General features: G+C 44.9%; 1 protein-coding gene across 2 annotated transcripts in view; it reads right to left on the bottom strand.

The window, feature by feature from the left end:
• The window catches only part of adgrb3 (adhesion G protein-coupled receptor B3), a gene marked incomplete at both ends in the record, with an annotated part of 138,723 nt that overhangs the window by 35,247 nt on the left and 75,918 nt on the right, over positions 1 to 27,558 (bottom strand). The window contains 6 exons of one of the 2 annotated variants that reach the window (XM_080848272.1): positions 2,949 to 2,992; positions 4,644 to 4,779; positions 9,244 to 9,319; positions 11,192 to 11,338; positions 20,324 to 20,432; positions 25,600 to 25,668. In XM_080848272.1, the coding sequence (XP_080704398.1) occupies positions 2,949 to 2,992; positions 4,644 to 4,779; positions 9,244 to 9,319; positions 11,192 to 11,338; positions 20,324 to 20,432; positions 25,600 to 25,668 (581 nt within the window). The remainder of the gene's footprint in view (positions 1 to 2,948; positions 2,993 to 4,643; positions 4,780 to 9,243; positions 9,320 to 11,191; positions 11,339 to 20,323; positions 20,433 to 25,599; positions 25,669 to 27,558) is intronic. The other variant, XM_080848273.1, reaches the window with a different exon arrangement.

The raw sequence follows: 27,558 nt of genomic DNA, 5'->3' as shown, positions 1-27,558 counted from the left end.
GTACATGAAATGATGCTGTTTAGAAGCACTCTCTCTCAGACATTGGTCCTGAGACACAGATATAAACATAAATATATGCATTTACTACGCAGAACGCAAGACTGATCTCAACTCAAATATGTATTGAGGAAATAAAGTTTATTTTTGTACGTACTGTATGTGTGTTTGGATAAACTCAAACAGGTTGTGTTTGGCTGTCCAGTTTCTTTTTTGCCAAACTTTGGACAGGAGACACAATAACCGCTACCGAGGTCTCTGTGTTATCTTTTATCAACAAAACAGACCCATTCAAACCCTCATCAACGAAAGATGCTTTGGATGTTCCCTGAACATTGCATTTCGTTATTTATTTACCCATTGCTCTGAAGGTCCATTAGAATAATCACCGGTAATGGCAGTGCCTCAGCATACTGTGTTGTGACCTGTGCTCTTGAATGGCGAGCACTGCCTGCTGTGATGCCTCTATAAGCACACGGTTCACCATGGCGGTCAACCTTGAGCGTGCACAGAGGGAGGGCAAGAGTTCATGGCAGGGCTAACTACTCATGGGGCTTCTACTGCCGTAAAGAGAGGAGAGTGACTGTGCAAGAGGAGAACATGGCCCCACAGCAGGGGTCTGGGGCCTCACCGGAGCTCATTGCTCACTGGATGACACAGGATCATGACACATGCAGTATGCATGGTTTCTTCTGAAGTCAGATGGACTCTGTTGCGAGTGCGTAGGACGGCTAAAAGGTGACATTTCCATGCCATCACAATAAGACTATAATACCCAACCTTTCCTTAACATGTGTTGATATGGTCCCACCATGGACGAACAGCTGGCAGTCGTTAGAATGCTTCTGTGTACTGATATAATTACGCTGCTGATATGGGAGCATTATTTGACTGATTACAAAAATACAATATCCACTAAATCGTCCATCAGATTGGAAGGACGGCAGACAGACACGCTCCGTGACTGTTTGCATGTTTTGGTTCCATGGGCTGTGTATACACTTTTAACAAATCAAAATGAATTGATGAGCATGTGCACACAAACATATCTGACAAACAGATTAGTGAGGAGTACAAATTACATATATTTAGCATTATGAATAGTCATGAGTTCCACGTCGTATGGAGGAAACAAGCGGCAAGGAATGTGCTCCATCCATCGTCACATCAACCAGGGCTTATATGGCTTTCACGCACACACTAAAGCCCACAGTTTTCCCGCTTCCTCCCCCTGTGCTTAAGCTGACTGTAAGAATACCACGGGGCTCCAATCCTTTCCAGTAGTTCAAATTATACTTGAGAGGGCAGACTCGTGTGGCCCTGATTCAATAAAAATTGAATTTGGTGAATATGCTTTCTCTATTTTCTTATCTGCCAGTGAAAGGAAAGAGACAGTGGCCCTGCTTGGTCAGACAGCCGCAGCAGCGCAGAGCAATTTTCATATTTGAGACTTATTAAGATTAAATAGCAGCCATATTCAATTTGCCCAAATAGACAAGCAGTCCACATTTTTTTTTTTGTCCCCCGAAAGATATAAAGTAAGAAAGATGAAATAATAGCGGAGAGATTGTGATTGGACGCAATTCCTTATCTAAGTCAGTGCGATGTGTGTTCCCATTACACATGGAAAAGAAAGCTGCATTTACATGCAAAGTTTGAAATCCTCATAGTTATTCTCACATACCAAATTAAAGGGCACACTAGGGAATGAAACAATACCATTGCAGAAGTCTAAATGGTCTGGGATTATTGTGTGCACTCTTTCCAGGGGGTAAGTATGCTGGTTCCACTGGCAAAACACTAATGAAGTTGCTCTTCAGCTGTACATCCCAGTCGTGAATCTGCTGTACTTTCATTTTAATCTTATCACCCTAATGTGTTGTCCACAATATACAGAAACTGTCCACAATCCATAGATAACGCCCACAGATAATGCCATGATTCTAAGATCAAATCTCTACTGAAGATGCTATCCAAACACAGCATAGCTCTGTTATGACACAATACAAAGTACTTATCTTTTGTGAACTGATCTAGTTTGCACTCTGCTGACAGCTGATTCTCAGAATGATTACTGGTCTGGTTGATGAGGCCATCCACCATCCCGATCAGGTAAGCTACTACATCAGTGGTGAGCACTGACAAAGATGTACCTGCCCAGCCCAAAGTGTCTAACCCAAACCTCACTGCTAGTTCCAAAAGGTCCTGTCCCCTGGGGGAAGCTGTCAATACCATGGCCATGTGAAGAGCTGTTAATTGTGGTTTGGGGGATAACAGGGAATTAACTGAACACGGTTTGATAGATTCGAGAGTAGATGAACAACTAGGCGGAAAAAAAGCCCCAGTATCCGACGCTGAGTGCACCACTCAGCATTTACCTTTCATTTGTGCTCAACAAGTGCATGAAAATCACCTGGCTCAGTACAACGTATGCAAACAAATGCATGTTCAGAGTACATTTTCTGATTGATTTTTGTTCACTCTTCTACCCATTAATTCATCTACAAATCCATTATGTGTGAAGGATTTCTTTTCCCTCTTTTGTATCATCAGTATTTGCTGGCTCATCCTGGCAGCTTAAGTTATTACTCCTAAGCACTTATGTAAATGACCGAAAAGCCACAGTCCACACCAACTAACCAGGGCACTTCTAATATTTGTGGAGGATGTATTCACAGTGCTGGAAAAACAATATGGCCCTGGCTAATAAAAGACCACTCAGTTCTTGGGCAAACCAAACTCCTTAATGCAAAATGCGACGGATACACTGGAAAAGTATGAATATGAATATTTCCTTATTTTCACAAGGCAATGGCATAGCAAACATACAGCACTCATAACAAATCCAGTTTGTGCTGCCTAGATACACGAGAAACGTTAGTTGCCATGTGTGAGTTTCCATGGATACAGAGCTACAGGACATTCAGAGGAAGGAAAATGGCTTTACTTACATGATGGTACTATCCCACAATGCACAGAAAGGGTTCATTGTTCCCTATAAGACAAAACAAATACAGCAACATCAATGACAAGACGCCTGCAGAAAGGAAAACACATTTCTAAATCAATCAAGTATTATTGACCAGAAAATAGCACACTATCAAAACAGGGACACAAACTACAGTGGGATTTGCTAACAGAGGGCCTGGGCTGACCAGCAACCCAGTATTCAATAGATTGTCCCCTCTATCCATAACATTAAAGCCAAGTACTCAGCTGTAAAAAAACGCTGTCCTTGTAATTATCTGACAATGGAACGGTGTGGCATCCCGACACTTAAACACAGGACCGCCCAGAGCCCCTGCAAATTAATTATTGAACCAATTACTCTCCTTTGTTTGTTGATTACTGCTTTTTAAATATTTGGCCCCCATCACTCAGGCTACAAAGCCAAAGGACAAATCCTGACCAAAGCCCTTTTGAAGTTTGACAGTGACTTGTGACCTACAGCGTTTCAGAGGAGTCAGGGCTTAACGCACACACTTGCCAAACGATGTCAAGTATTCCCAGACGAGGCTTCCCTCATGCCTCTCTGAAAGATTGCAGAAGGCACTTCGCGCTTTGAACATTCAATAAGTTATTGTGGTTATTAGTGGTGAGAACTATCCGGAGCCATTATGGAGAGCCTGTCTGTCAAGTATAAAGTTGGCAGCAAGTTTTGACTTAATTTGTGTCTTTTGAAATGGCTATCACACTATATCTGGGAAGTGGAAATCTATATACATGGTTGTCATCGTCATTTTGTGCCATTTGTGATTCAAATCTTCTTTCTCTCACTAATTTATGATGCCCGCGGGTCTCTGCGCACACTGCACGAACACATTCAGCATTTAAAGTGGCAGATAGGCCAACAAGAAATGAAATATGCATTTAGTATGCAAGACTTAATAGAATAGACTTAGTAGAATAGACAGGGCAATATGCAAACTGAAGTATAGAATATGCTGCATTACGCTGAGAGATGCACAGACTTGGGTACAAGGCCATGCCATTATGATACGCATGTGTACTACAGTGTGCAGAATAGCATTCCAATGTACAGTAGTTTGGTAAAAAATAAGTGCTAGCCAGGATATGGGAGAAGTCAATTAAGTGAATGACGTGAGGACTGAGAGTAGAGATTCAAATGTTTGAAACTTGAAAGTCAACATTTTCTGAGAAAATGGACAACATCTGCCTCCATGCAGTCATCCACGTCCACGGTCTCAAGGAGCCCACTTGACCATGCTGTAAGAAGGGGCACCCTGCCCTAGAGTTGTCAACATGTCCTTGTGGACCTTCTTTGGTGAAAAGCCCTTGAGACTGAGGTAGCGGATGACTGCACCGGGCCAGGTTGTCCATTTTCCTTGCCTTGTACTTTTTTAATTATCTGACACAGAAATATCAACAAAGAGTTGAACTGCACGTACATGTAACGACAGCTGTATAACTACTACCTTAGGCCACAAAAATGTCAATCACCCCTCGTATATATGCTGTATGTCTACTCCACTCCACTGTATTGATACTGTATAAGGATATAGATAGAGTAGATGTAGTTATATAGATTTATAGACAGAAAAATGTAGAAAGCTAGATACAAAGTGGTGCTATGGTTTAAGGAAAAGAATGAGGGCTGAATATTTTGAATACAGAGTGGTGTGTACAGAATCTCTATTGTGTGGAGGAAGTTTGCTTACATTGGCCAGGTGAGCGAGCTCAATCTCCAGCTGCACGTCTGTGACCTTTGGCTCCGGGCGGACCGTCACGGCGATAACCTTGGAGTTCACGGCTGTGTTATTCCTGCACAAGAAATGGAAATCCGTCAGAGAGCAAAAGCATGACAGCACGCCTTCTAGGGCAAATCATATGTGCCATTTTTATTATAACCATCAACTCAAAAAATACTATAACAGTAAACTAAAGTAAAAAAAAAAAAAAACGAACTCTATGCGTTTTCACCAAGGTCACTTCATATGGTGTGCCTTCAATTATCCAAGGTGAGATTCAATTCTGACAAGTCATATTCGGGTCATCTAAATTGATGACTTCTAAAATGTGGTTTCACTCAGACGCACGCCTGGGAAATGCCTTGCACTAACCTCCACAGCAACAATTGATTTGTGAATGGCTCCACATCCTGTCCTATAGCACTCTGAAATGCCTTCTTTTTTTTTTTTAGGGGGACGGTTTGGCTGAGGGGGAATGGGTGAGGCGCTGCCAACCCCCCCTGGGGGACAAAGTGGGACAAAGACAATATTCCAGCAGCCGAATCACTTCTGGTGCTCTTCTCTATTCAAATAACCCAACTGTTATTGGAGACAATTTGTGAAGCCTTAGTTAAGAGGCACTCACTGCTCCATAACTGTAACTTTAGGCGATTTAGGAAATTATTCAATCACTACTTGAAAAAAAAAAAAAACCTAGCAACAACAAAACAGCAGAGCACCGCCACTTGACAGGCCTTTCATTTTGGTTCAGGTGGATGCATCTGCCACCAATTATGGTGTGATGATTAAAGTAATTAGCCCAGCACATAACATCATAACACCTGTCATTTTCCCCTGGGGTCAAATGTGAAAAAAGTTTGATTATGAAATAACATACATAACAAAGAATCCCGCTGTCATCACATTTGGCTAACGTGATGCATTCAAGTAAACGTCAGCGTTAAATGCACATGTTTTCCTTTCATTTTGTCTGCATATAGTTAATGATTCAATTTCTGGGCAAGCCTAACTGTCTAACATTTGGAAATTAAAGCACACAAAAACATTTAATCACACAAGCTTATTTTCTTAAGATCTTGGTTTAAAGCAAAATCATTGCGTTCTGTCCTCTCCAAGTATACTGTGCTTTGATTACACACACACAGAGAGAAAGACATTGCGAAACCAGAACGATAGACCATTCCCACAGAAACATTTGTCATAAAGGCCAACTCTGGGCATGATTTCACGGTCCATTTGTTCCAAGACACCAAGATTGAGCATAGACACAGCACAGAAACTCCATCCCTGGAAGGATTCACAGTATATATAGCTGTTCTCGCCAAACAGCTAGAATCTAAAAGAGATCTTTTGATTCTGTGCTCTTTCATCATAGCAATGGCATCTGTCGAATACGGCAGAGAAAAATCCAACAGCTAACGTACACTGACATCTCCCCCTTTGTCTCTGATTATTTCATTCTGGTCATACATTTACTGCAGTGAAAGTCCCAAAGTTCATACCTGTAAAGAAAATGGATGACGCTTCCTTTTTTTAGATAATGTATTCTTGAACAAAAGCCTTACCTCAGTGGTTATTAAAGTAATACTATTTTTTGTACTACAGGTACAAAGACATTTCTTTTCTTAGCAATCACAGAAGTATCTGCTCCATGCTGGAGTACTATTCTTAAACAAGGTCTCCAACACTCTGCAATTACTTTGATTACTCATTTAGCTTATTTGGGTCATGTTTAATTAAAATGCAAGTTACAATTCATCACTCCCACATAAAATACCCTTCAAAGCTGGCAATTGAATAGCATTGCACTTCTAAAGCGTTCTTCCCCTCTTAAGGAAATGCTGTTCCGCATGATCTGTTTTAGTGGGGGAATTCAAGAAATCGCTTAAATGTAACTCATACTCAGAGACAGACACATTTCACTATCATGCAAAGTTTAGTCTTATGCAACTGCGACCTATGAAACTTCCCCTTGTCATCCAAGTCATGCAAGCTTTTGTATTTCCTCTCCCTCCTCTCCCAAATGAAAAACAATCCCTCAACACACACAGGCAAGGGTGTACTGCTAGTCTCCTGGATGTGTATCCTTTCTTTTGAATCGCTAAAGAGCAGAAAGGTCGGAGAACAGAACAGAGGCGATCTCTGCCTGTTTTTTGTGTCTGTTCCCCCCCCCCCATCTTTCTTTCTTCTGTGCTTCCACCCCTGGGGGCTTGTATCCCATGGAGACAACGCATTGTAGGTTGCCACGGAAGCGAACAGGGAAAAAAGAAGACTGACAGCTCAGGTGCACTCTAGGCATTGTCCTGGGAGGTTTGCACTCTCATACACATCCCCTGGGTCTCCAGCAGAAATAGCAGGAGCTTTTTCATCTCGGACTGGCCCACGAAGTCAATGGGAAACAGAAACTCTATGAGAAACCTGCAGCTTGGATGTGTTCAACAAGCATATACTCCATGTCTCACACAATCGAAGATACTGTGCGTTATAGAGAACATTTACATGTCCTCAAATTTTTTTTGTCTTACCAATCAGTCTAAGGGCCTGATTTACTAACAGGATTGCACCCATTTCTGGCATAAAATAGCGGTCGTAAACATAAAACGGTATTTACTAAGGGGGCACATTTGAGTAGAGTCGCATATTAACGCTTTGAGGGTGTGTCCTGCCAACAGGTGGGATGGCACGGAGACGTGGGTGGTAACGTAGGCGTGAAGCGCACTTTAATGGGAGGAGTGTGCCTAATGATGTATTGCGTGGTATTTAATAAACTGCCTGGCGAGCGCACGTCTCCGATTTGTGCGCTAATTCTCCGCCTCATAAAAGCACGTCTTAACCAGGAAGCGCATTTCTATTGAGTCTGAAAACGTTGATATGGCAGCAGTGATAACAGCAAGGCGAAGAAAGAATAGAGGATCTCCACCTCGCTGAACCTTCATTTTCTCTTCCTAAATAAATACCACGGAAAATGCGCAAAAACACTGTGCGTTAATGTGCGGCAGCAGTTTAAGCAGCGGTCGCAGTGTTAGTAAATCAGGCCCTATATAGGGTGGAGTAAACACAGATTGCCCAGCGCGATCTGGTTTGATAAATACCACGGAAAATGCGCAAAAACACTGTGCGTTAATGTGCGAGCGCAGATTAAGCAGCGGTCGCATGTTAGTAAATCAGGCCCTAAGTCTTATAAAGTAGAAAGAGCCATATCTGTCTCTTTTCTTAGAAGTAAGTAGCCCACTACTCTGCCAGACCAAGAGAATCAAGAGTAGGTCTACGCTGCCTGTTCCTTTTGCCTTCATGTTCATTACAAACACCAAATTTCATTTTCCAGGCATTACCAAAATTGACAGTATGTCTTCATACCATTGACATAAACCCTTGGGGGTTCTATGAGTTACTTCTTGAACTGTTATTCTTCATTTTTCAGTCTCATGATCCAGGAGACATAGACAGACTTCTGTTAAACTGAGATTTAGAAAGACATGTTCTAGTCCCCTGCTAATTCCATAACAGAAAAAAATCTCAATACGCATGGCACAAAATGGCCATCAGGTCGACATTTGTTATGCTTAAACACATAATGACCATCACATTGGATTTAACCTTTGAAACATCTAATAACTCCGGACAGCTTTCTCCCACAATAAATTGATGATGAATTGAGAATAAAATTGTGCTTACTTCTGTTTCTCGGGTTGCCCTTTAGAATGTGTCCATGAAGAAATGAATATCGACAAGGTGGAGGGGGCAAATTGCAACATATTAACTGAAGGCATTCTGTGCTAACGTCCTTCCAGGAAACTTTAAGGGACGCACTCTGTTGGACGTGATGTAATTTTTGCCGCCACAACGAAAGTTGGGGAATGAGACCGAACCCAATAGTGAGATTCATGTAAAAATGTCTTTTGCCTGTGTCTTTACTATCAATACTTTAGCATTGCCATTTACTTCTCTGTCTCCTACTTTCATTTCTCTTTTCTCTAGAACATCACAGAGCCATGTCAAAATAGTCCCCGAGATTTCTGAGGTGACACAATTCTTCTTCCCTAACCGGCCTTTTTACATGGCGTTATATGTACTTGTGAAGTAACAGCATTCTTAAATCAAAGGTGTGGGCTACATAAAACAAATGATAATCAGTTTTCACTCGTTGTTTGTTTTGGGGTGGTTTTGTTCTCTTGTTTTGATCCATGGACATTAATTCAGCAAGCATGATGTGGAGAGAGCCCTTGGAGGGCCATAATGAGATTGAGAGCAAACAAATACAAATAAAAAGGAACAAAAACTGAGGGAAATTATTATATCATGGACATTGCAAACACGTTGTTAACAAAATCTCTAAGGACAACAACAATGTTGTCATACACCTCCCTTCTGTCATCCTGTTGTCACACTATTACTAAACAAAGTTAGTCAGTATTCACAGGATGTCCCAGTTTATGCGTGCATTGTTATCGCTGCATCAGGCGCATGGATCATTCAATAATTATTCTGCTGAGATTATGATCTTTCTTGGTGTCTGTCTGTGTGTTGTTTGACTTACTTTGGGGATGGCAGCATCAGCCCCAGTGTCTTGTACAGGACTGTCCCAAGTATGTACACAGGCGATCCGTCCATGTCTGTGGAGGAATGCGAGTAAGTGATTGGTTAAATCACCAGGACAGCCATTCGTCCCATCAACCATCCACTTGATGGCTGGGCTACTGCCGATGGTTTCTTTTTCACGTAAACAGTGAGCTGATCCCTTGCACCAGATTCTAAGGTAAAGCAACAACATACTACAATATGAGATGAATCACATTCCACAAAAGGTAGAGATGCTGGACTTGAGGGGCTGAACTGAAGAATATAAACTGGGCATGAACCTCTCCCATCCACTTTAATTTGGAATCAATATAGAGCGCAAGTTTCCACACACAATACAACACAATGCTAAAACAACAACAAAACATAACAAATGAAGGACTTTACTTAGATCTTTTTTAGCTTGCTGGCTCTTGGTTGCCATGTATATATATGCCCAGTCTTGCCAGCTAAGCCCCCCTATAACTTTACTGCCAGCAGTGCATTAAGCAATACGTTAGATGCTGTCCCCGGTGAGCGATTGATCCAGAGAGTACATTATTTCGTGTTGAAAAATATCCCTCTGGAAAGCCAGAACAGCTGACCCTTGTTAAAGGTCTCAGTGCATTTCTCACAAAGTGAAGATTCTTGCCAGGCCCCACGCAATGAACAGAGAGTGACTTATGCCCCACATCAATCCACCTTGGCCTTTTTTTCCTTCCTTCTTCTTCATTGATATACTTCAGATAAGACTGATCAAACTAATTAACGAAATTGTCTGGCATGAGAGAGTGAGAGAGAGGAGAGAGAGAGAGAGAGAGAGAGAGAGAGGGAGAGAGAGAGAGAGAGCTTGCAACCTGGCATTGTTTAAGGAGATGCTGAGGAATGCTGTGTTGCCTGATTACGAAATGGTAAGGGAGGGAGAGACAGAGACAGAGAGAGGGAGAGGGAGAGGGAGAGCGAGAGCGAGAGCGAGAGCGAGAGAAAGAGGGAGAGAGAGAGAGAGAGAGAGAGGGAGAGAGAGAGAGAGAGAGGGAGAGAGAGAGGGAGAGAGAGAGAGAGAGAGCTTGCAACCTGGCATTGTTTAAGGAGATGCTGAGGAATGCTGTGTTGCCTGATTACGAAATGGTTTTGCCGTGGTGAATAAAAAAACACAAGCTGGGTCTGCAGAAGACCAGCTGACAGCCTACCCATTTACACAGCGATACCTCCCTCCTGTTCTCTTCAGAAACCTTAATTATGGCTGTCTGAATCTTGCGTTTCTGTCTGGTCCAGGAGTTTTGGACAGATATCACAATGAACGCTGAAGTTTATTGTATTGTTTCAGTTTGGCATTTGAGTGACCGCGAGTGAGCCAGGGCTACTCTCAGCTTTGCATCTTGTTTATTTGCTGAGGAGAGCTATATTTAACTGGCTTGACGGTGTAGTTCGGCAGATGATGGAGCAATGTCAAAAGGTCAGGCTAGGGGAAGTAAGTAAATGTAATCAGCCATGACGAAGCACAGCTCTGGCCACGCACCAACTGTTGTTGCTCACTGCAGTGTTTTGAAAATGTATGTGTGTGGATGGTGAACAAGCCTCATGGCAGCTATAGAGATGTATAGGAGCCAGTCGAAAAGATCTAGTTCTAGAGAAAACCTCTGTCGCAAATATTAAAGTGACACAAAAACAAGGGGGTGAACTATCTGGATATATTTACAGAGTCGCCATCCATATGTCGACATGTACATTTTAATGGATTGGGTCCACAAGAAAATTGCACCAATCTAACAAATTACTTTTTAGCCCACAAACGAGGATTATGTATTGGTGTATTTATAGTTATCTGGGTGAAACGTTTCTCATTTAAATAGAGTAAGCGCAGGTGTTTTGATGTGAGGTGTAGTGATATCTGCTGATGGATGCCGTGTGTTGTAAGTCATATTTACCTGCAGACTGGGGCAGAAAGATACCCTTGGGGACGACTACTTTGTCTTCAGAGTTCCTGGCCCAGTCCACCATCCCCTTCCTCCCCTTCATCGGGAAATTAATGTCGGTCATGACTGACACCGCTGGGAGCCTCTGAATGCTGGCAACTGGTGGTGAAACAAACACACACACACACACCCACACACACACACACACACACACACACACACACACACACACACACACACACACACACACACACACACACACAAAAACACATACTGCATTGAAACATACGTACATGCAGTTCTGATGACATGGACAGTATTTCTCAATGAACACAATTACAAGGCTCAGATCATTTAGTTGTGACAAGTTTTTTGTTTCAAGTCAAGGCAGTGTCATACACCCAAACAAAAGAACTCGACTGGATTTGTGACTTTTCCCTGACAGACGTTGTCTTGATTTGCCTTGTGATAAATTCAACAGTTCCATAGCTTCGGTAGTGAGAGTAATGCCAGCGGACACATGCGAGACATTCAATAAACCCTCCAGCCAAGGTGTCAGCATCACCTAACCTAATCACTGACGGCTGATATTAATCCCCATAGCCAGAGCCCTCTCTGATTTGTTTCAGTCACACCAGCTGTTATCTCCCGTTGTCCTCTTCGTGCTCATATACGCCTGGGGAGTCCTTTCATAGCTGCCTGTAGGAGCGGTTGCATCTGCACGTGATAGGCTGGTAAACACAGCACACAGCCACAGCTCGGATACCACCCGTTTGGTCTCATACGGGGAACAAGTCAAAACACGCTTACACCTCTATTCCCCCACCGACAGGTTTGTAGCCCCTCACAGCACCTTTGGTTGTTTACTGGTCGCTGTGTGTGTTGAGTGTGAAAGCTGCTGTACAGAGCACGATACTCCACAGGGGTCAGCGTGTGCAGTAAGCTACTTGTGTGCAATTTCACAGAACACAAACATCACTTAGGCCTCTCAAATCCTGTTCACAGCCAAGCATAGAAACATGGAGTGAAATGAAAACATGCAAGCAAGCGTAAAGGTTAGAGAAAGTGCATCATTATGGGGCAACTCAGGTCAAATATGAAATGAGAATAAAAAATGATAAGACTTACACATAACTCTGTCCCAGGAGGTGACAAGAGGTTCTAGATCTATCCAAATTAACACTGTTTAATTAGAAACCTGCCAGACACAAATCTGCATGTTCAACAAAGAGCCTTTTAATTAAATACCCTCTTTTGGAGGAAAAAAAGAAGAGTAAGTAAGTCCATTTCCATTTCTCCCCTAACTGGGCTCTGCTTGGAAGAAGTCTCGGCCAACGTTTTGTTCTGGCTGCCTTGCAGGTTTGGATGGTATGAACTTCGCAGAGAAGGCGACTGCTTCGTTGCTGCCTAGAGCTCTGCCACGAGAGATGCCGCCTGTCGTCTCCTCCTCCTCCTCCTCCACTCAGACTGAGTGTCAGCGCTAATGCTAACAATGTGATAAACATGACACTGGGTTTCACTGATAATGGCTGAAGCCGTAGAGACATATCTCCATCCTCCTACTGCATTTATTTTCAGTTGGGGAGGGGATTAATTGATTTCAATAGAGGTGGCAGATTAGACGCTAACACCTCCACCCCCGTCTAAAATGACATCTCCACTTGCGCGGGCGTCCTGGAGAAATTATCTTCTTAAGAAACCTCTCTTGCTCTCTCTCCCTCCTTCTATTGCTCTCTCTGGCTCCGGTAATTGACAGACACCAGCTCTTGTGCTCTTACAACCTGAAGAAGGGCAGGTCTAAGAATGACAGTAAGCCCTCTCTTTTACAACGCATTTGGATGGATTTGGAGAGGCTTTCACACATGGATGCAAAAGCCAATGCTGGAGAGCAAGCAAGCGAAACACAGAGAGAGAGAGAGAGAGTGTGAGAGAGAGAGAGAGAAAGAGAGAGAGAGAGAGAGAGAGAGAGAGAGACAGAGAGATAGAGAGAGTGACATGCAACGAAAGAGATAAAAGTCAAAGATTGTGTTTCTCAACAACAGGGTAGGTAATACATGTAATCATTTGGTGGCATGGGAGATGCAGGAGCACGCCTCCATGCTGGTCTAGATGCTTCCCCCGGCTCTCAGGTTGATGACATGATCTGAACACCCAGATCGATGGAGGAACGCCTCCATTAGGAAGGGAGGCAGGGCAGCAGGGAGGCAGGGAGGCGGGGGAGCAGGAGCGGGTCTCCAGAGGCACTCCAGCCTCCAGCCTCGTGCCTGCAGCCTCCTCCAGAGCGCAGGATCGAGAGCTAGCAGTGATATGCTTGCCATTAATGCGCTGGCATATTATTTTTTAGATATTGTCAAGGCCCTACTGGTGAAAGTGACAGACAGGGGGGGGGGGGGGGGGGGGGCATGTGGATGATGAACTGTGTGTGTGTATGTGTGTGCATGTGTAAATGTGTCTCAATGGATGTTTGGAAGAGGAAGAATTGTGACACTATTTGTATGTCTTTGCATGTATGTGCATTCATGTGTGTCAGTTTACATCAAAAGCGTGTCTGTGCTTTTCTGTGTTTGCCTGTGTGTTTATGCATGTGTGTGTGTGTGTGACTGTTACTGTGTATGTGTGTGTGTGTGTGTACATGTGTGTATTTGTGTACGCATGTGTGTGTGAGAAAGAGAAAAGGGGAAAGACTGTACGTGTGTTTGTGTATGCACGTGAGTGTGTTTGTATTTGTGTATGCACGTGTGTATGTGAGAGAGAAAAGGGGGTACTGTTTGTGGGTATGTGTGCATGCGTATGTCTCTGTGTGTGTGTGTGTGTGTGTGTGTGTGTGTGTGTGTGTGTGTGTGTGTGTGTGTGTGTGTGTGTGTGTGTGTGTGTGTGTGTGTGTTTGCCTGTGTGTGTGTGTGTGTCTGTGTGTGTGTGTGTGTCTGTGTGTCTGTGTGTGTCTGTGTGTGTTTGTGTCTGTGTGTGTGTGTGCGTAGAGGGAGTATGGGGGTGCTGGGGGCTTAGGTGGGGATGATCCAACAGCGGGCATGGAATCACAGAGAAGCTGAGGCGAGGGAGGATGTGGTGAGGGAGGTCCACAGCAGCAGATGTTCTCTCCTCCAGGCTGGGGAAGAGCATTAGTCACAGGGCATATTGTGTGAAACCACAGGGATGGATGTGTGTGTGTGTGTGTGTGTGTGTGTGTGTGTGTGTGTGTGTGTGTGTGTGTGTGTGTGTTTGTGTGTGTGTGTGTGTGTATGTGTGTGTGTGTGTGTGTGTGTGTGTGTGTGTCTGTGTTTTGACAGTGTGTGTGTGTGTACACTTGTGTGGATATGTTTTTGTGTGTGTGCACGCAGGGGGGGAGAAGCCATTCACTCTCAGGACATAATGTTATACACCACAGAGGACTCGAATGAAGGAAGAAGAGGTCCTCTCAAGACACTGTGGGTAAATAGGACTTTGTTGGTGTGTGTGTTGTGTTTGTGTTTGTCAACCCACAGGCCTCCAACATCAACCCCCAACCAATGATCCCTTCCCAAAATGACCAAACATATTTTGACAGATAGACAACATCATTGTGGAGTGGTGATGCACTCAATCAAGGCTCCTCTAAGGAATCAGTTCAAGCTGTGGGGCAGTGGGAGAGTGGGGCATGGGGAGAGTGGGGCATGGGGAGAGAGGGACATGGGGAGAGAGGGACATGGGGAGAGAGGGGCATGGGGAGAGTGGGGCATGGGGAGAGTGGGGCATGGGGAGAGTGGGGCAGTGGGAGAGTGCGGCATGGGGAGGCTTTTGGGGACAGTTCATCAGACTGCAGCCCAGGTTGGCCACACACCCTCCTCCAGCCACTGAACATTTGCACCATAATGTCTTTTTAATACTGTATCACCTTTACTGCATTACCTGTATTGATTGTACTTTTCTACCTCATTCACTTGATTTCACTTGTTACCACCAGTTTACTTTCACCTGCACTTTATATACTTATCATACCTTACCTCAATTGATGCTATTCAATTCTGTTTATATAACAATTCTGTATCATATTCTAACTCTTACTGTACATATCGTATGTATTCACTTAGTCCACCCTACATTTGCATATATTCTGCACGTTTATTGCTATTTTGCACTTACTGGTTAGATGCTAAACTGCATTTCGTTGTCTCAGTACTTGTACTCTGTACAATGACAAAAAAAGTTTAATCTAATCTAATCTAATGGGGAGAGTGGGGCATGGGAGAGTGGGGCATGGGGAGAGAGGGGCATGGGGAGAGAGGGGCAGTGGGAGAGAGGGGCATGGGGAGAGTGGGGCAGTGGGAGAGAGGGGCATGGGGAGAGAGGGGCAGTGGGAGAGAGGGGCATGGGGAGAGTGCGGCATTGGGAGGCTTTTAGGGACAGTTCATCACACTGCAGCCCAGGTTGAGTCACCTCTGCATGATGCCCCCTGCAGCTGAGGTGGCACACGGCAGAGAAGGTGTGAAACATAACACCTCCACAAACACCACCTGCAATTACTCCTAGTAGTGAGTAAACATTGTGCTGTGGTGAAAATGATACTGATCAGTCTGATTATACCATGGTGGCAAAATATCCGGTTTTATGATTGGCTGGCAGATGTCCAATAATTCACATCATTGAGTTCTTTGCCTCTGATTCCTCGGACACCTGGGCTGCCGTCATCCGTTACATGTCTTCACAATAAGCCTGACTGTTGAACGACTAAAAGCTCAGTGGGAGGGATTCTGATGGCAGACCTTCCAAAGATCAATACGTATCAAAGGAGGGGTGACCTTGGAAAGAGACCAAAGACAGTAAAAGGAATCTAACTGGACCCAAAAAGTCATCTTTTCATCTGTGTCTGTCAGCAAGACAGTATGTAAAAAAAAAAAAAGAAACCGGTAACCTTAACAGTGGAGATCCCTTCAAATTCAGTCCTTCTCCAGCGAGCGAGACAAGCTACTATTTCAAAGTAAGCCACAGGTCTGAGGGTGATGCTAATGCTAAAAAATGAGGAGGATCACACGCTCGTTGGCCTCTAGTACTTCAACACCGAAACCCTTAGTCTGTGAGACACTCCCATGCAATTTTAACAATTCTCCCAGCACTTTACGAGCATTTGATTTCCAGCGAAACCCAAAATGATCTGACAACCTTTAAAAAAAAAAAAAGAAAGGAAAACGGACTCTTCTCCGCCCCTGCCTCTGCTTAATGGACTCCGATTGCTAACGCACATAAGTGAATAGATTAGCTGCACCTTCCAGCGCCTCGATAAGCATAATGATACAGACAAGCGTGAGGAGGGTGAGCCCATTACGCTGCCTCTCATATTCCTGAAAGCAGTTTGATTGTCAAAGATGGCGCGGCGCAGTGCAGAAATGGATGACTCACTTTTCAGAAACTGTTCTGTAGTTCAGGCAGTAGTTCAAGCTGAGGCCAGAGTTTGCATTTTTTTTTTCTTTTTCTCCTTCCTCCAACCATATCGGGCCTGATGTAAATAGCATTTTCGAAAATAAAACTGAACACAAAACTTGTCTAGAACTTTGCCAAGGCATTACTGAAGTGAGGCTTGTCATTTTAACTCATAAATCACACGAGCCAAACCTATGTGGCATCATTTGGTTGGCTGATCACATTTATGGTGTCCTTCTGTGTTTGGTTCAAACTATTGGCCCTCAGCAGGACTCAAAGAACAGAGCACTGGGAGCCTCACTCTCACAATCAAGGTCACGTGGCTGAAAAAGACGAAGGACAGAGAAGCGGCCAGCGGTGACAGAGAGTGAGAGTATTTATCGCACTGTCAAGGCAAAGCCATAAATTCAGCTGGAAATGATGCAGCAATATCTTATTTGGCCAGATGATTTCCTCTTGGCAACCGCCGCTACACTGGCAAAGCTTTTTTTCCCCTGTCTTTCTTTCTTTCTTTCTTTCTTTCTTCTCCCTCTCTCCCTTCCTCGCTCCCGCCTCTCTTCATTTATTTTAATCAGAGAAAGCAGACAATAACTGAAGCCCCCAGGTTATTTACTCAAATGAATATGATGTCAATACGGCCATGTCCTATACGGGCCCTGAATCAATACGGGGAGCTTTTCTTCTTACTTTGTTGTCATCAGAGCCACAGCCCAGGAGAGACAAGAGGGAATTGCCTTTAAGCTGCTGTGGGGGAAAACAACAGTTAGGGTGGCTTCAGTGAAAAATGGAAGGGGACGTCTCCGGAGACTGGGGATTTCATATTTGTGCCATACTTCAATGTGAGTCTAACCTCTGGGGCTTGTCTGTGGCTCTGGATTTGAAATACTCCTCCGAGGTCTGCTCACACACGTTAAAGATTTAATAAATAAATTAGGCTTGCCTTAATCAATTCTTCTTGGTAGAAAGGGGAGAACTGTGGAACTGGAGTTTTGCATTTCTAAAGGCTTTCTTTCTTTAAGCTCCAACAGCACAGCACAGGTTGGTGGTGGATGGATGATCACGGCATGCAAAAAGCTCACATTACTCAGAGGATCCCTGAATTTTTTCTTTTTTAGGACCTACCTACCACCGAAATAGGACATATGAGTCTTAGTGAAGCTCTTTATGTGTGGGTATCCTTGCGCTCTTGGTAATGTGGTTATGTTGTCCCTTTTCTTTATTCCGGTGAGTTTTGCTGGGTTATGGAGCCTCTAACTTCAAAGCTGCCGCCCTGCCGGGGTAACACAGCCCCAATCTCACACACCATATACTGTAATAATCACAATAAGGAAGCACTTTCAGGGTTGGCTACCTCAGGAGATGATAAAACATGATCCTAGAAAGCACACTGCCACATACAATCTAATCAAAATGCTATTAAATGCTGCTATTTAATTCTACTTAATTCTTTTTTCAAGGACACTGGCCCCATGAATAATGACGGCTGGCATATTTTGACAATCAGCAATTTAGTGGGTATTCAAAACGTTACTAGAGGTTGTACTTTGTTGTGAAGCCATAGACTGGCATAGATTCGTATTTAAGGGTGCACTTTTTGACCCCAGTAAAATGGGGTCGATGGTGTGAACACGGTAATCTGTAATCCTGTAGCCACCTGCATATAGACGTACACTAGACTAGAACACAGGACCATCTTCCTGTATTTATGTTCTTGCTCCTGCCCCAGACGCATCTGACCAAAAAGTGGAGTGAATACGTTTGGTTAGCGATGCAGTGGATGCTCCAAGTTTACAATCTCTTCAACTGATTTGGACCAGAGCAGCCAAACCACAGGACTGAAAGTGCCCTTAGTCTTTACCTTGCAGCCCCAATGTCAAGGACAGAAAGTACAGGGCTATTCACTTCACCATGAGCCAAGGACAAGGATGATTCAGTGACTATTCAACTGTAAATGGAGCATAGTGCTATTCTGGTGGCAACTCTGCAACTGGCAAGTTGAAATATGAGGAACGCAAAAGCACTGGTGGCATATTTCCCCTCCAGACAAATCAAACTGTTTTGTGGCAGAAACATTAATGTCCACTATTAGCTCTAGCATTCACACACCAATGTGCACGCCCTCATCCCTCACAAGTAAAACTAATGGTCGCTTCAGAGCACCCATCCAAAAACCCCCATCCAAATTCAAATAAGTGCACTGAAAATTAGGCAAAATATATTCAGAGGCTTTGCGGGATGAGAAATGATCTCTGAATGTGATTCAAAATCCTGTAGCACACACACTGAAGGACATAAGAAAGTAAATAAAACAAAACTGTCTCTCTCTCTACCCCTCGGTGTCTCTCTTTTCCTCTTTGTAGCTACAACTGACATATTGGTGTCTGAGAAAATGGGACATGTGTAACAAGCAGGGAAGTCCAGGAGGAAATGGAGAGCAACATGAGAAGCTCTTGAGATAGCCTAGCATTTTCCCCCCAGGTAGGGGGCAATCAACATTAAAAGCATGCTTAGTCCACTGAGTAAGGAAAGCTTCATCCAATTCAACGTGTGTGAGTGTGTGTGTGTGTGTGTGTGTGTGTGTGTCTGTGTGTGTCTGTGTGTGTGTCTGTGTGTCTGTGTGTCTGTGTGTGTGTATGTGTGTGCCATGCTAACTGCACGCTGTGCCACAGGGCTAGAGAAGAAATGAACAGCGAGTGCGGTGAAGCCCTTGTGTCTTATGGCTGCCTTCAGTTAAGTGAACTTGACAGTTAAGGGTGGTAACTTGGGGAGGGAAGTAAGGAGGGGGGGGGGGGGGGGGAGGGGGTGAAAAAAGATTTTCCACAATGACCTCCAGTGTGTCACTGTACCTCCTGGCAAAGCACTACACTACAGTGAACCTCTATGCAAACGAGCAGTCCTCCGTACGAGAGCAGAGGTCCACAGTCATTATACGTCTTTGAAAAGAGAAACATATTTACATCAAGACTTCCCTGGATGCATTGCACCTCGAGAAATAAAACAGAAAGATACAATTAAAATGAGAGGAATAAAAAAATCCTCAGGACAAAATGGCCGAATGCGTTTTACAGTTGAGTGCAGTAAATTGCGGTTGATGTAGGAAAGAACACATCACTTGTGACAGGAAACGCGGAAACACAGAAGTGCTTGGGAAAGGACGCCTTGAGAACACTTTAATGGTCCTTGGGTTTTTCATGTGGAGTGCTACTTTCTTTACAGCAAACATGAAAAACTCAGTGCTACCACTTACGGGGAGGGCTGTTCAAACATGCTGTGGTATTAACCAAAACAAAAACAAAGTTGGACTGTTGACAATCATGTCCTCTTTCAAACCAACTATCAATCAATTTAGCAGTTGAACTCTCAACTCAAGCACACGTTTGCTTGCCTGTTATACATGTCTCCGTGTCACATGGCTGTCATGCTAACCTGTATCTGATGAAGAAGACATGACTCTTCCTCTTTTCCACAGCTGTGCACATCATTGATATTGGACAAGGGTGTTTTCATAGGAATTGAGCACATTAAGTGGAAAGTGCTTGATTTTAATTAACATTATTGATTCACAGTTGTTCATCCCCCCCCAACAAACCCTGCCCACACCATGGCCCATTTATCCTCCATTACTGATGGCCAGGGGAAATTGGCGTAAGGAGTCAGCAGCTCCGGCTCACGGATTATGTGTCCGTGTCAATGCATCAGCGCAGAGTTAAAGAGGCAACCGGGCACTGGGGTCGCTTTGGAATGGCTTACCCAGGTTTCCTGTCATCAGATAGGCGTTGTGGAAGTCTTTCATCCCCAAGCCGACGATGTGGATAAACTCCTCGATGACTTGCATTAGTTCCACTGAGCCGGGGTAGATCTGAAATGGGAAAGAGAGAGAGAGAGAGGGCGAGACAGGGAGGGAAAGAGAGAGAGGGAGGGAGAGAGAGGGGGATAAAAGTGTTGAGACACATCTCTTAGTAAAGGAAGTTTTCTTTTCAAGATGAACTATGATCTCACACTATCAACCCTGTCTTCATGCCAGTTGTGTTTTGAAGGATTTCTGCATCTAAGCTCGCACAATTAATTCAAGTTATCGCCACAAGACATGAAATTGCATTTTCCATCAAGGCTCCTGTGTCAGGCTACTTGAATATTACTCTACTCTAATGTGCTTTTATATTATAACAAAACTCTGTTAACCTCATGAACTGCATTATCTGCTATGCCTGTGCCATAAAGCTAAGAAAATGAGTGGAAAGATTCTCTTATAATATTTACGACCATTTTCGCTTCCTCTTATATGATTCTCTCATCTCTTCACACGTTAGGCCTAATCATGCATTTGAACATATATCAACACTAAAGTTCATAATGCAAATATACAAACAAAACAGGAAAATGTTAGGTGCACTTAGAAATGCAGAATCACTTTGGCTCTTTCATTAGAAGTACACAAAGAGAAAAATTGTTTGTATGTGTGTGCGCATGAATGTGTGTGTCTGTCAGTGTATGTGTGTGTGTATGTTTGTGTGTGTGTGTGTGTTTGTGTGTGTTTGTGTGTGCGCATGAATGTGTGTGCCTTTCAGTGTATGTGTGTGTGTATGTTTGTGTGTGTGTGTGTGTGTGTGTTTTTGTGTGTGTGCGTGTGTGTGTATCTGTCTGCGTGTGTTTGTGTGTGTGTATGTGTGTGTATGTGTGTGTGTGTGTGTGTATCTGTGTGTGTGGGTGTGTGTGTGTGTGTGTGTGTGTGTGAGTGTGTGTGTGTGTGCGTGTGTGTGTGTGTGTGCGTGTGTGTGTGTGTGTTGTGTCTGTTTGTGTGTTTGTGCGTGTGTGTGTGTGTGTGTGTGTGTCCACGGGGACCGTCCGTCAGCGCTGGCGCTGCAGATTCAGCTGAGGGCTCTCTGGCTGGTAGCGTGCAGGTCAGACAGTCCTTCTCCTCGGCCGTCGCGCCTGTCACCGCACCTGACGCCTCGCAGTCGATAGCAACACGACCCAGCTAAGCCAATAATTCACCCCCGGCTGATTGGCTCACTATCTGTGGGCACCATCTCTTCAACGGCCATTACTGCCACCAGCCTGGGCCCCCGAACACAGCACGGGTGAGTGATAATCGAGTCCAGAGCCACGTGAAGATTGGGATAAATGAAGCAGTGAAGCTAGCGAAGCTACTACAACAGATGACCAGTCAGTGCATATGCTGGCGTGTACAGTAGCCGTAAACTCTCCAGCTGTCACAGCCAGAAAAGGAGCAGCTACCCAGTGTCAACCCACACCGTGTCAAGAACATGAGGCGTCTGCTGTCCGCACGCAACACTTGGGCCTTCTTACTGGCGACGAGATGAATGACACACGCACAGACACGAAAGGGGAATGGCGTGTGATGAGTGGCATTGTATAATTCAAACTGTAAACACTGATGTTGCTCAGGGCAGGGCACTTGCAATGGATGCTCTTCGGCTGGAGACGCCAAATACCACCATTGAGTGCGCCCGTGTGAATGACAGGGCACAGGGGCATGCGGTGCGGGTAGCTGAGTGGGCATCAGGAAGATGTGTCTCTGTGTGTGTGTGTGTGTGTGTGTGTGTGTGTGTGTGTGTGTGTGTGTGTGTGTGTGAGTGTGTGTTGGGGGGTGTACGGTGATGATAAAGGCTCCAGACAGACAGCAGACAGACAGGGAGTGCCTTCGGTGGGGGGGGGGGGGGGGGGGGGGGGGGCGCAAAAGCACATCAGCGGCAGCCGAGCGACAGCCGAGTTCCCCCGCGGCCTGGCCAGCCGCAGTGCAAGGGGCCAATCTCGTCCAATCCATCACCATGGCAACAACCAGGGCTAGACCACTGTTGCACGGAGAGGAGAGCAGAGGAGAGGAGAGGAGAGGAGAGGAGAGGAGAGGAGAGGAGAGGACAGTAGGAATGGCAGCCAAAGGCGGCTGAAGATTAGTGGGCTTGAGGGAGACAATGGAGATAAAGGAAGAGAGAAAGATATGTGTGAGAGAGAGAGAGAGGGAGGGAGATAGGGAGGGAGATAGGGGGAGTGAGATGGATAGAAAGAAAGGAAGAGGGGGTGACAGATGGAAGAGGAAGGCAGGGAAATATGGGAAGAAATAGAGAGAGATGGAGTGGGCAGAAGGAATGAGGGGAATGGGATGGTGAGAGAAAGACAAGGACAAGGTTACTGATAGATGGAATGACAGAGAGAGAGAGAGAGAGAGAGAGAGATAATTAAGAAAGGAGTGAGAGTGAAAGAAAGGTGCTAAGAGAGGAAGAACGAGATAAAGGCAGGGGATAAAAGAGAAGGAAAAGTTGTGTGAAAGAGAGGAAAAGAGAGGAGACAAAAAGAGACGAGTGAGAGTGTGTGGGGGTGCTGGGACAACTCATCTTCCACTTTCAGCGAAGAGCAATAATAAGATGCCTGTATCAGTGAAGAGTAATAACAAGAGGACTATAAAGCTACTGAAATATCACCGTCTTCACATTTACTCATTATGTACCTACGCCTTTCACCTGATAGACACTTATGGATGAGAGGAGACTGCAGGCAGCCTTTCATATGATGCTACACATTAAAACTCTGTGCCAAGGGACAGATGAACATGACTGCAAAGTTTCCTTAAAACTTTCTTAATTTTAAACAATATCAGAATGTCTCAGAAGACGAGAAGTACGAGACGGCACGAAAACAAAAAGGCGCATTTTTATAGAGAAGAACTTGATACCCATCAAAGCCATCCCAATGTAGGCACATCTGTCAACATCTCATCTAAAATCTAATCAAAATCTCAATCCAGGACAGGCAGCGCGGTTGTACTTCTGTGTTTTGCATCACTTTAGGGCAAACTACAGAATAGTGTTTTTCCCCCAGCACTGGGTATTGAGGACCTTTGGTGTGGTTTATCCTGCTAATAATTATAACTTGGCAAACACCCTCCCTCATTGCTCAGCTTCATCAGTACGTGAGGAGGTGTACGTGAGTGAACTGATGAAGCAGGCTGGTGGTGTCCTCTGGGCGTCAGACACAGACAGGCGCAGCGCCTCCTCTGGCCACCTGCACTCGATGCAGCGGGGGAAATCTAAAAAAAACAACAGCGCCCCCCCCCCCCCCCCCCCCCCCCCAAACCTTAAGGGCCTAGAAACCACACTGAGACTCCATGCAATTACGTTTTGGGGAGGGTTTGGTATGTATCAGCAAACCCACTTGAGAGGCATGTATTCTTTTCTCTCATTTTCTCTCTTTCTCTATCTTTTTTTTTGTTGTTAGGTTTTTACATTCACTGTCTGCAACCTAGCGCAAGTAATGCCCTTTTGAAAGACAGTTATTTGTCAGAAGAGGTGACAATGGCGCAGATGTCCCCTAGTGATCGGAGGTGTTGGGAGATGCTATCTTTGACAGGTTGGGGAGCAGACATGATTGGAAAGGGCCGGCCTGTCGAAGGGAAGACTGGCAGCTGTGTGAATTCACATCCTCACCTCAGAAACAAGGAGGCAGAGGTGTGACAGGGAGGCCGCAACCTCCAGTCACCAGCAAAGTCATATAGAGCAGCCATAACACAAATGAGACCAATGCTACACAGCCTGGGTTGGCCTCTATATGATGTGCATATAGAATGTGAGTGAATATTACCAAACAGTGAACTAAAGAATGAACATAATCTTTAATGTGTTCAGTATTACAGTAGCCATTTTTTAAACAGCATTCTATGGGACAGACACATTGTATGAACTTCAATGTCTAAGAGACATATAAAATACATTATGTACCCTGTATATTGCAGTATCAGTGTAACTGACATGGGAATTAGTTCCATTATCTACTTTTACATGTTAAGTCCACTACAAGTACTGTGTAGTACAGAATAGCACACTGAGTACCCCGTGAGAAACAGCACACTGATACGTTTAACCTTCAAATAGCACAACTAGCATCAGGTGTAATGAAATGTAAATGCATTAATTAAATGCGACTCTAACGTCACGCATTTACTGTAGCGCGCATTGGTGCCAGAGATACTGAAGCACATTTTCAAGATCACCGTGTAAAGTAACACAAGGGAAGTACATAGAAACTGAATGCATAGTGTGTCTTCTTTTGGGGGACATTTGGCTCCGTTTGTCCTTTATGAGCACACACCAACGTAATTGTGCCTCTTTCGGAGCTGTAAAATGTTGGGTACATTTCACTAAGAGCTCCAAAGCCTCTTACATTTTGACTGGCAACCCTATTACTGGTGTCTGCTTAAGTGGAAGAAGAATTACTAGGGACTGAGGGGAAAAAAAGGATATGTTCTTAGGTTAGACACAATGTTAATGCATTGTAGGATTTGCTATTTGCATTCAGCCATGAACAGAATATTAGGCTCTCTCAGCGCTCTCCTCTAATGCGCATATACATCTTCATGAGTCATGTCACAACAGCGAGCCGCCGTGTGACCGGATGTACCCTGCAGTGTGTCAGTGTTGCTGCCACCATGTGGTCAGAGAGCACACTGCATCCCTTTAAATAAAGCCAGACCGGGGAAAGAAAAAAAGGCCAGGAAGAATTGCTTTGGCCCGCGCGTGGTCAGTTGGTGGACCTGGCTTAATATTGCACTGCGGTCCTCAGGGGAGATGGCGGACACTCCCCTGACCTGACAATTACCCAAACTCCCTCAGTGCTCACTGATTGCTATTGATTTGCCAGAAGCAGGTGGCACCTGTTCGCGCCTGCTCCCACACCCGCTCTCTCGCTCAGACAAATCCCAGATGCCCGCACGCCACCGCCACCAACACAGCCACAGCCACAGCCACAGCCACAGCCACAGCCACAGCCACAGCCACAGCCACAGCGGCTCAGGATGACTAGGATAAGTTGATAAGGAGGGTCACATTGTAAACATGTTTCTGCTTATTAGACAGCTGAGTCTGCGGCCTGGCCTGCAATTTAATGTGTCAACCGCTGTGCCTGTCACCATACTAATTCATGCAGTGTGTCTGATGCAACCCGGTTGTTTGTAAGGGGTTCCTGAAAAAGAAGAGGCGCCTCAGCAGTCTGCAGCGTCTGCATGGTCTCACCTGCTGAGCATCCTCCCACTTCTCCTTGTTCTCTTCCTCCAGGAGGTTACTGATGATCTGGAAAAAGTTCTGCAATAGAGGGGAGAAAAGGGTTCAAATAATAATAGTGCTTCAGGGAGGACACAGCCAGTGATGCAACAGGCCATCAGCAGACAGAAAGATTACCAGGAGGAATCAAATATGCTTCCAGAAAGTCCATGGACGTTTCCAAAAACTGAACACAAACTCTTAAGGATTGTAAGATTTGGTGCTTAAATCAGAGGATGATCTAGAAGATTCTGATGTTCCAAAGCCTCCATGATTCCAAATTTCAGACCCATTTACCATCTTCCATCATGTGCACGAGGGGTTCTCCTATCCAAGATGATGCATTAGAGATGCAGTAGAGCCTTTGCAGTGGTATAAATACTAACACTGTGTTGCTTCTTAAATCTAAAGAAAATATCAGAATATCCCCCCAGCTGTCCAAACAAGCTATTTGCTGTGCATGTACATAAGCATGTGTGTCTAGTGTGCACGCGCGTGTGTGTATTTGCATGTGTGTTTACTTGCATGTGTGTGTGTGTGTGCGTTCGTGTGTGCGTGTGCATGCACATGTGTGTCTGTGTATGTGTGTGCGTGCATGTGTGTGTGTGTGTGTGAGTGCGTGTGTATGCGCATGTCTTCACGTATGTACTGGGTGACTAACTATTTGCAGACAAGCGTTGGCTCGGGCACCTGGGCTGTGCGGCTGTTTGTGATTAACCACTTTGTAGTTCTCTCGTGTGTTAATCATGGCTCTGCATGCACAGCCGGAGCAATCTGGGGAGTGTGGGAGGGGGTAAGGACGGAGGGATAAAGGGAGAGAAAGGAGAGAGACAGAGAATGAGAGAGAGAGAGGGAGAAAGGGAGGTAGGGGTGCTAGCGAGTTCAGCGCCGCAGTGCTGATTCTGGGGTGGGGGGGGGGAGGTGGGAGGGTGGTGCTGTCCGCTCTGTTCATTCTTTTGTCCAACCCCCCCTCCCCTCCCCTCCCCTCTCGTCTGCCTCTTCCCTCTGCTCTGGTGAATGGACGTAAGAGCAGTGTCGGCTCTCTCTCTCTCTCTCTCTCTCTCTCTCTCTCTCTCTCTCTCTCTCTCTCTCTCTCACTCTCTCTCACTCTCTCTACTGGCACGGGCCATCTTGTTTTCTACTTGAATGGTTATGCTCCCTCTGGTGGTAACACGTCCACTTAAACACTGCATTAGTGGGACACACACGCACACACAGACATACACACAGACACACACACACATACACACACACACACACACACACACAAACACACAAATACGCAGACACACACACGCCTGTTGTTTTGTGTGGGCGTCTGTGTGGGTTTGTGTTTGTGTGATTGCCTCTGTGTGTGTGTGTGTGTGTGCATGTGTGTGTGTGTGTGTGTGTGTTTGTGTGTGGTTGTATTTGTGTTTGAGGAGGTATTCTCCAGTCACTTTTGTTGCAGCATGCCCAAAGGAAGAAGTCGTGAGAAAACACCCTCTGTGTCCAACAACCTCTCCAGCTACCCAACACACACACACACACACACACACACACACACACACACACACACACACACACACACACAAAAACACCCAATAAAACACCCCGGAGCAGCCCAACAATGGATCAGCACAGGAAATTGAAATGATCCAATTGGAAACAGAGGGAGAGAAGGAGGAAACGGAGGGTTTTCAGCACAGAACTCTTATCTGCAGCAGCAACACACGGAGATATTGAGAGCAGTGTTTTAAAATGGAGGAGTAAAGCTTAAGAGGCAACGTGAATGTGATGGAGATAGACACGACGAGTGAGAGAGTGGGTGAAATAGAAAGGGAAAGATCCTCATGCGGGATTTAAAAGGGATTGCTCAGCTGTCTCACACAAACACACACACACACAGAGAAACAAACAGACACAAACGCACACACACACACACTGAAAACC

Source organism: Sprattus sprattus, assembly GCF_963457725.1.
Source record: "Sprattus sprattus genome assembly, chromosome: 12".
In the NCBI taxonomy this organism is placed as follows: Eukaryota; Metazoa; Chordata; class Actinopteri; order Clupeiformes; family Clupeidae; genus Sprattus; species Sprattus sprattus.
This window is presented reverse-complemented; position numbering and strand designations above follow the sequence as displayed.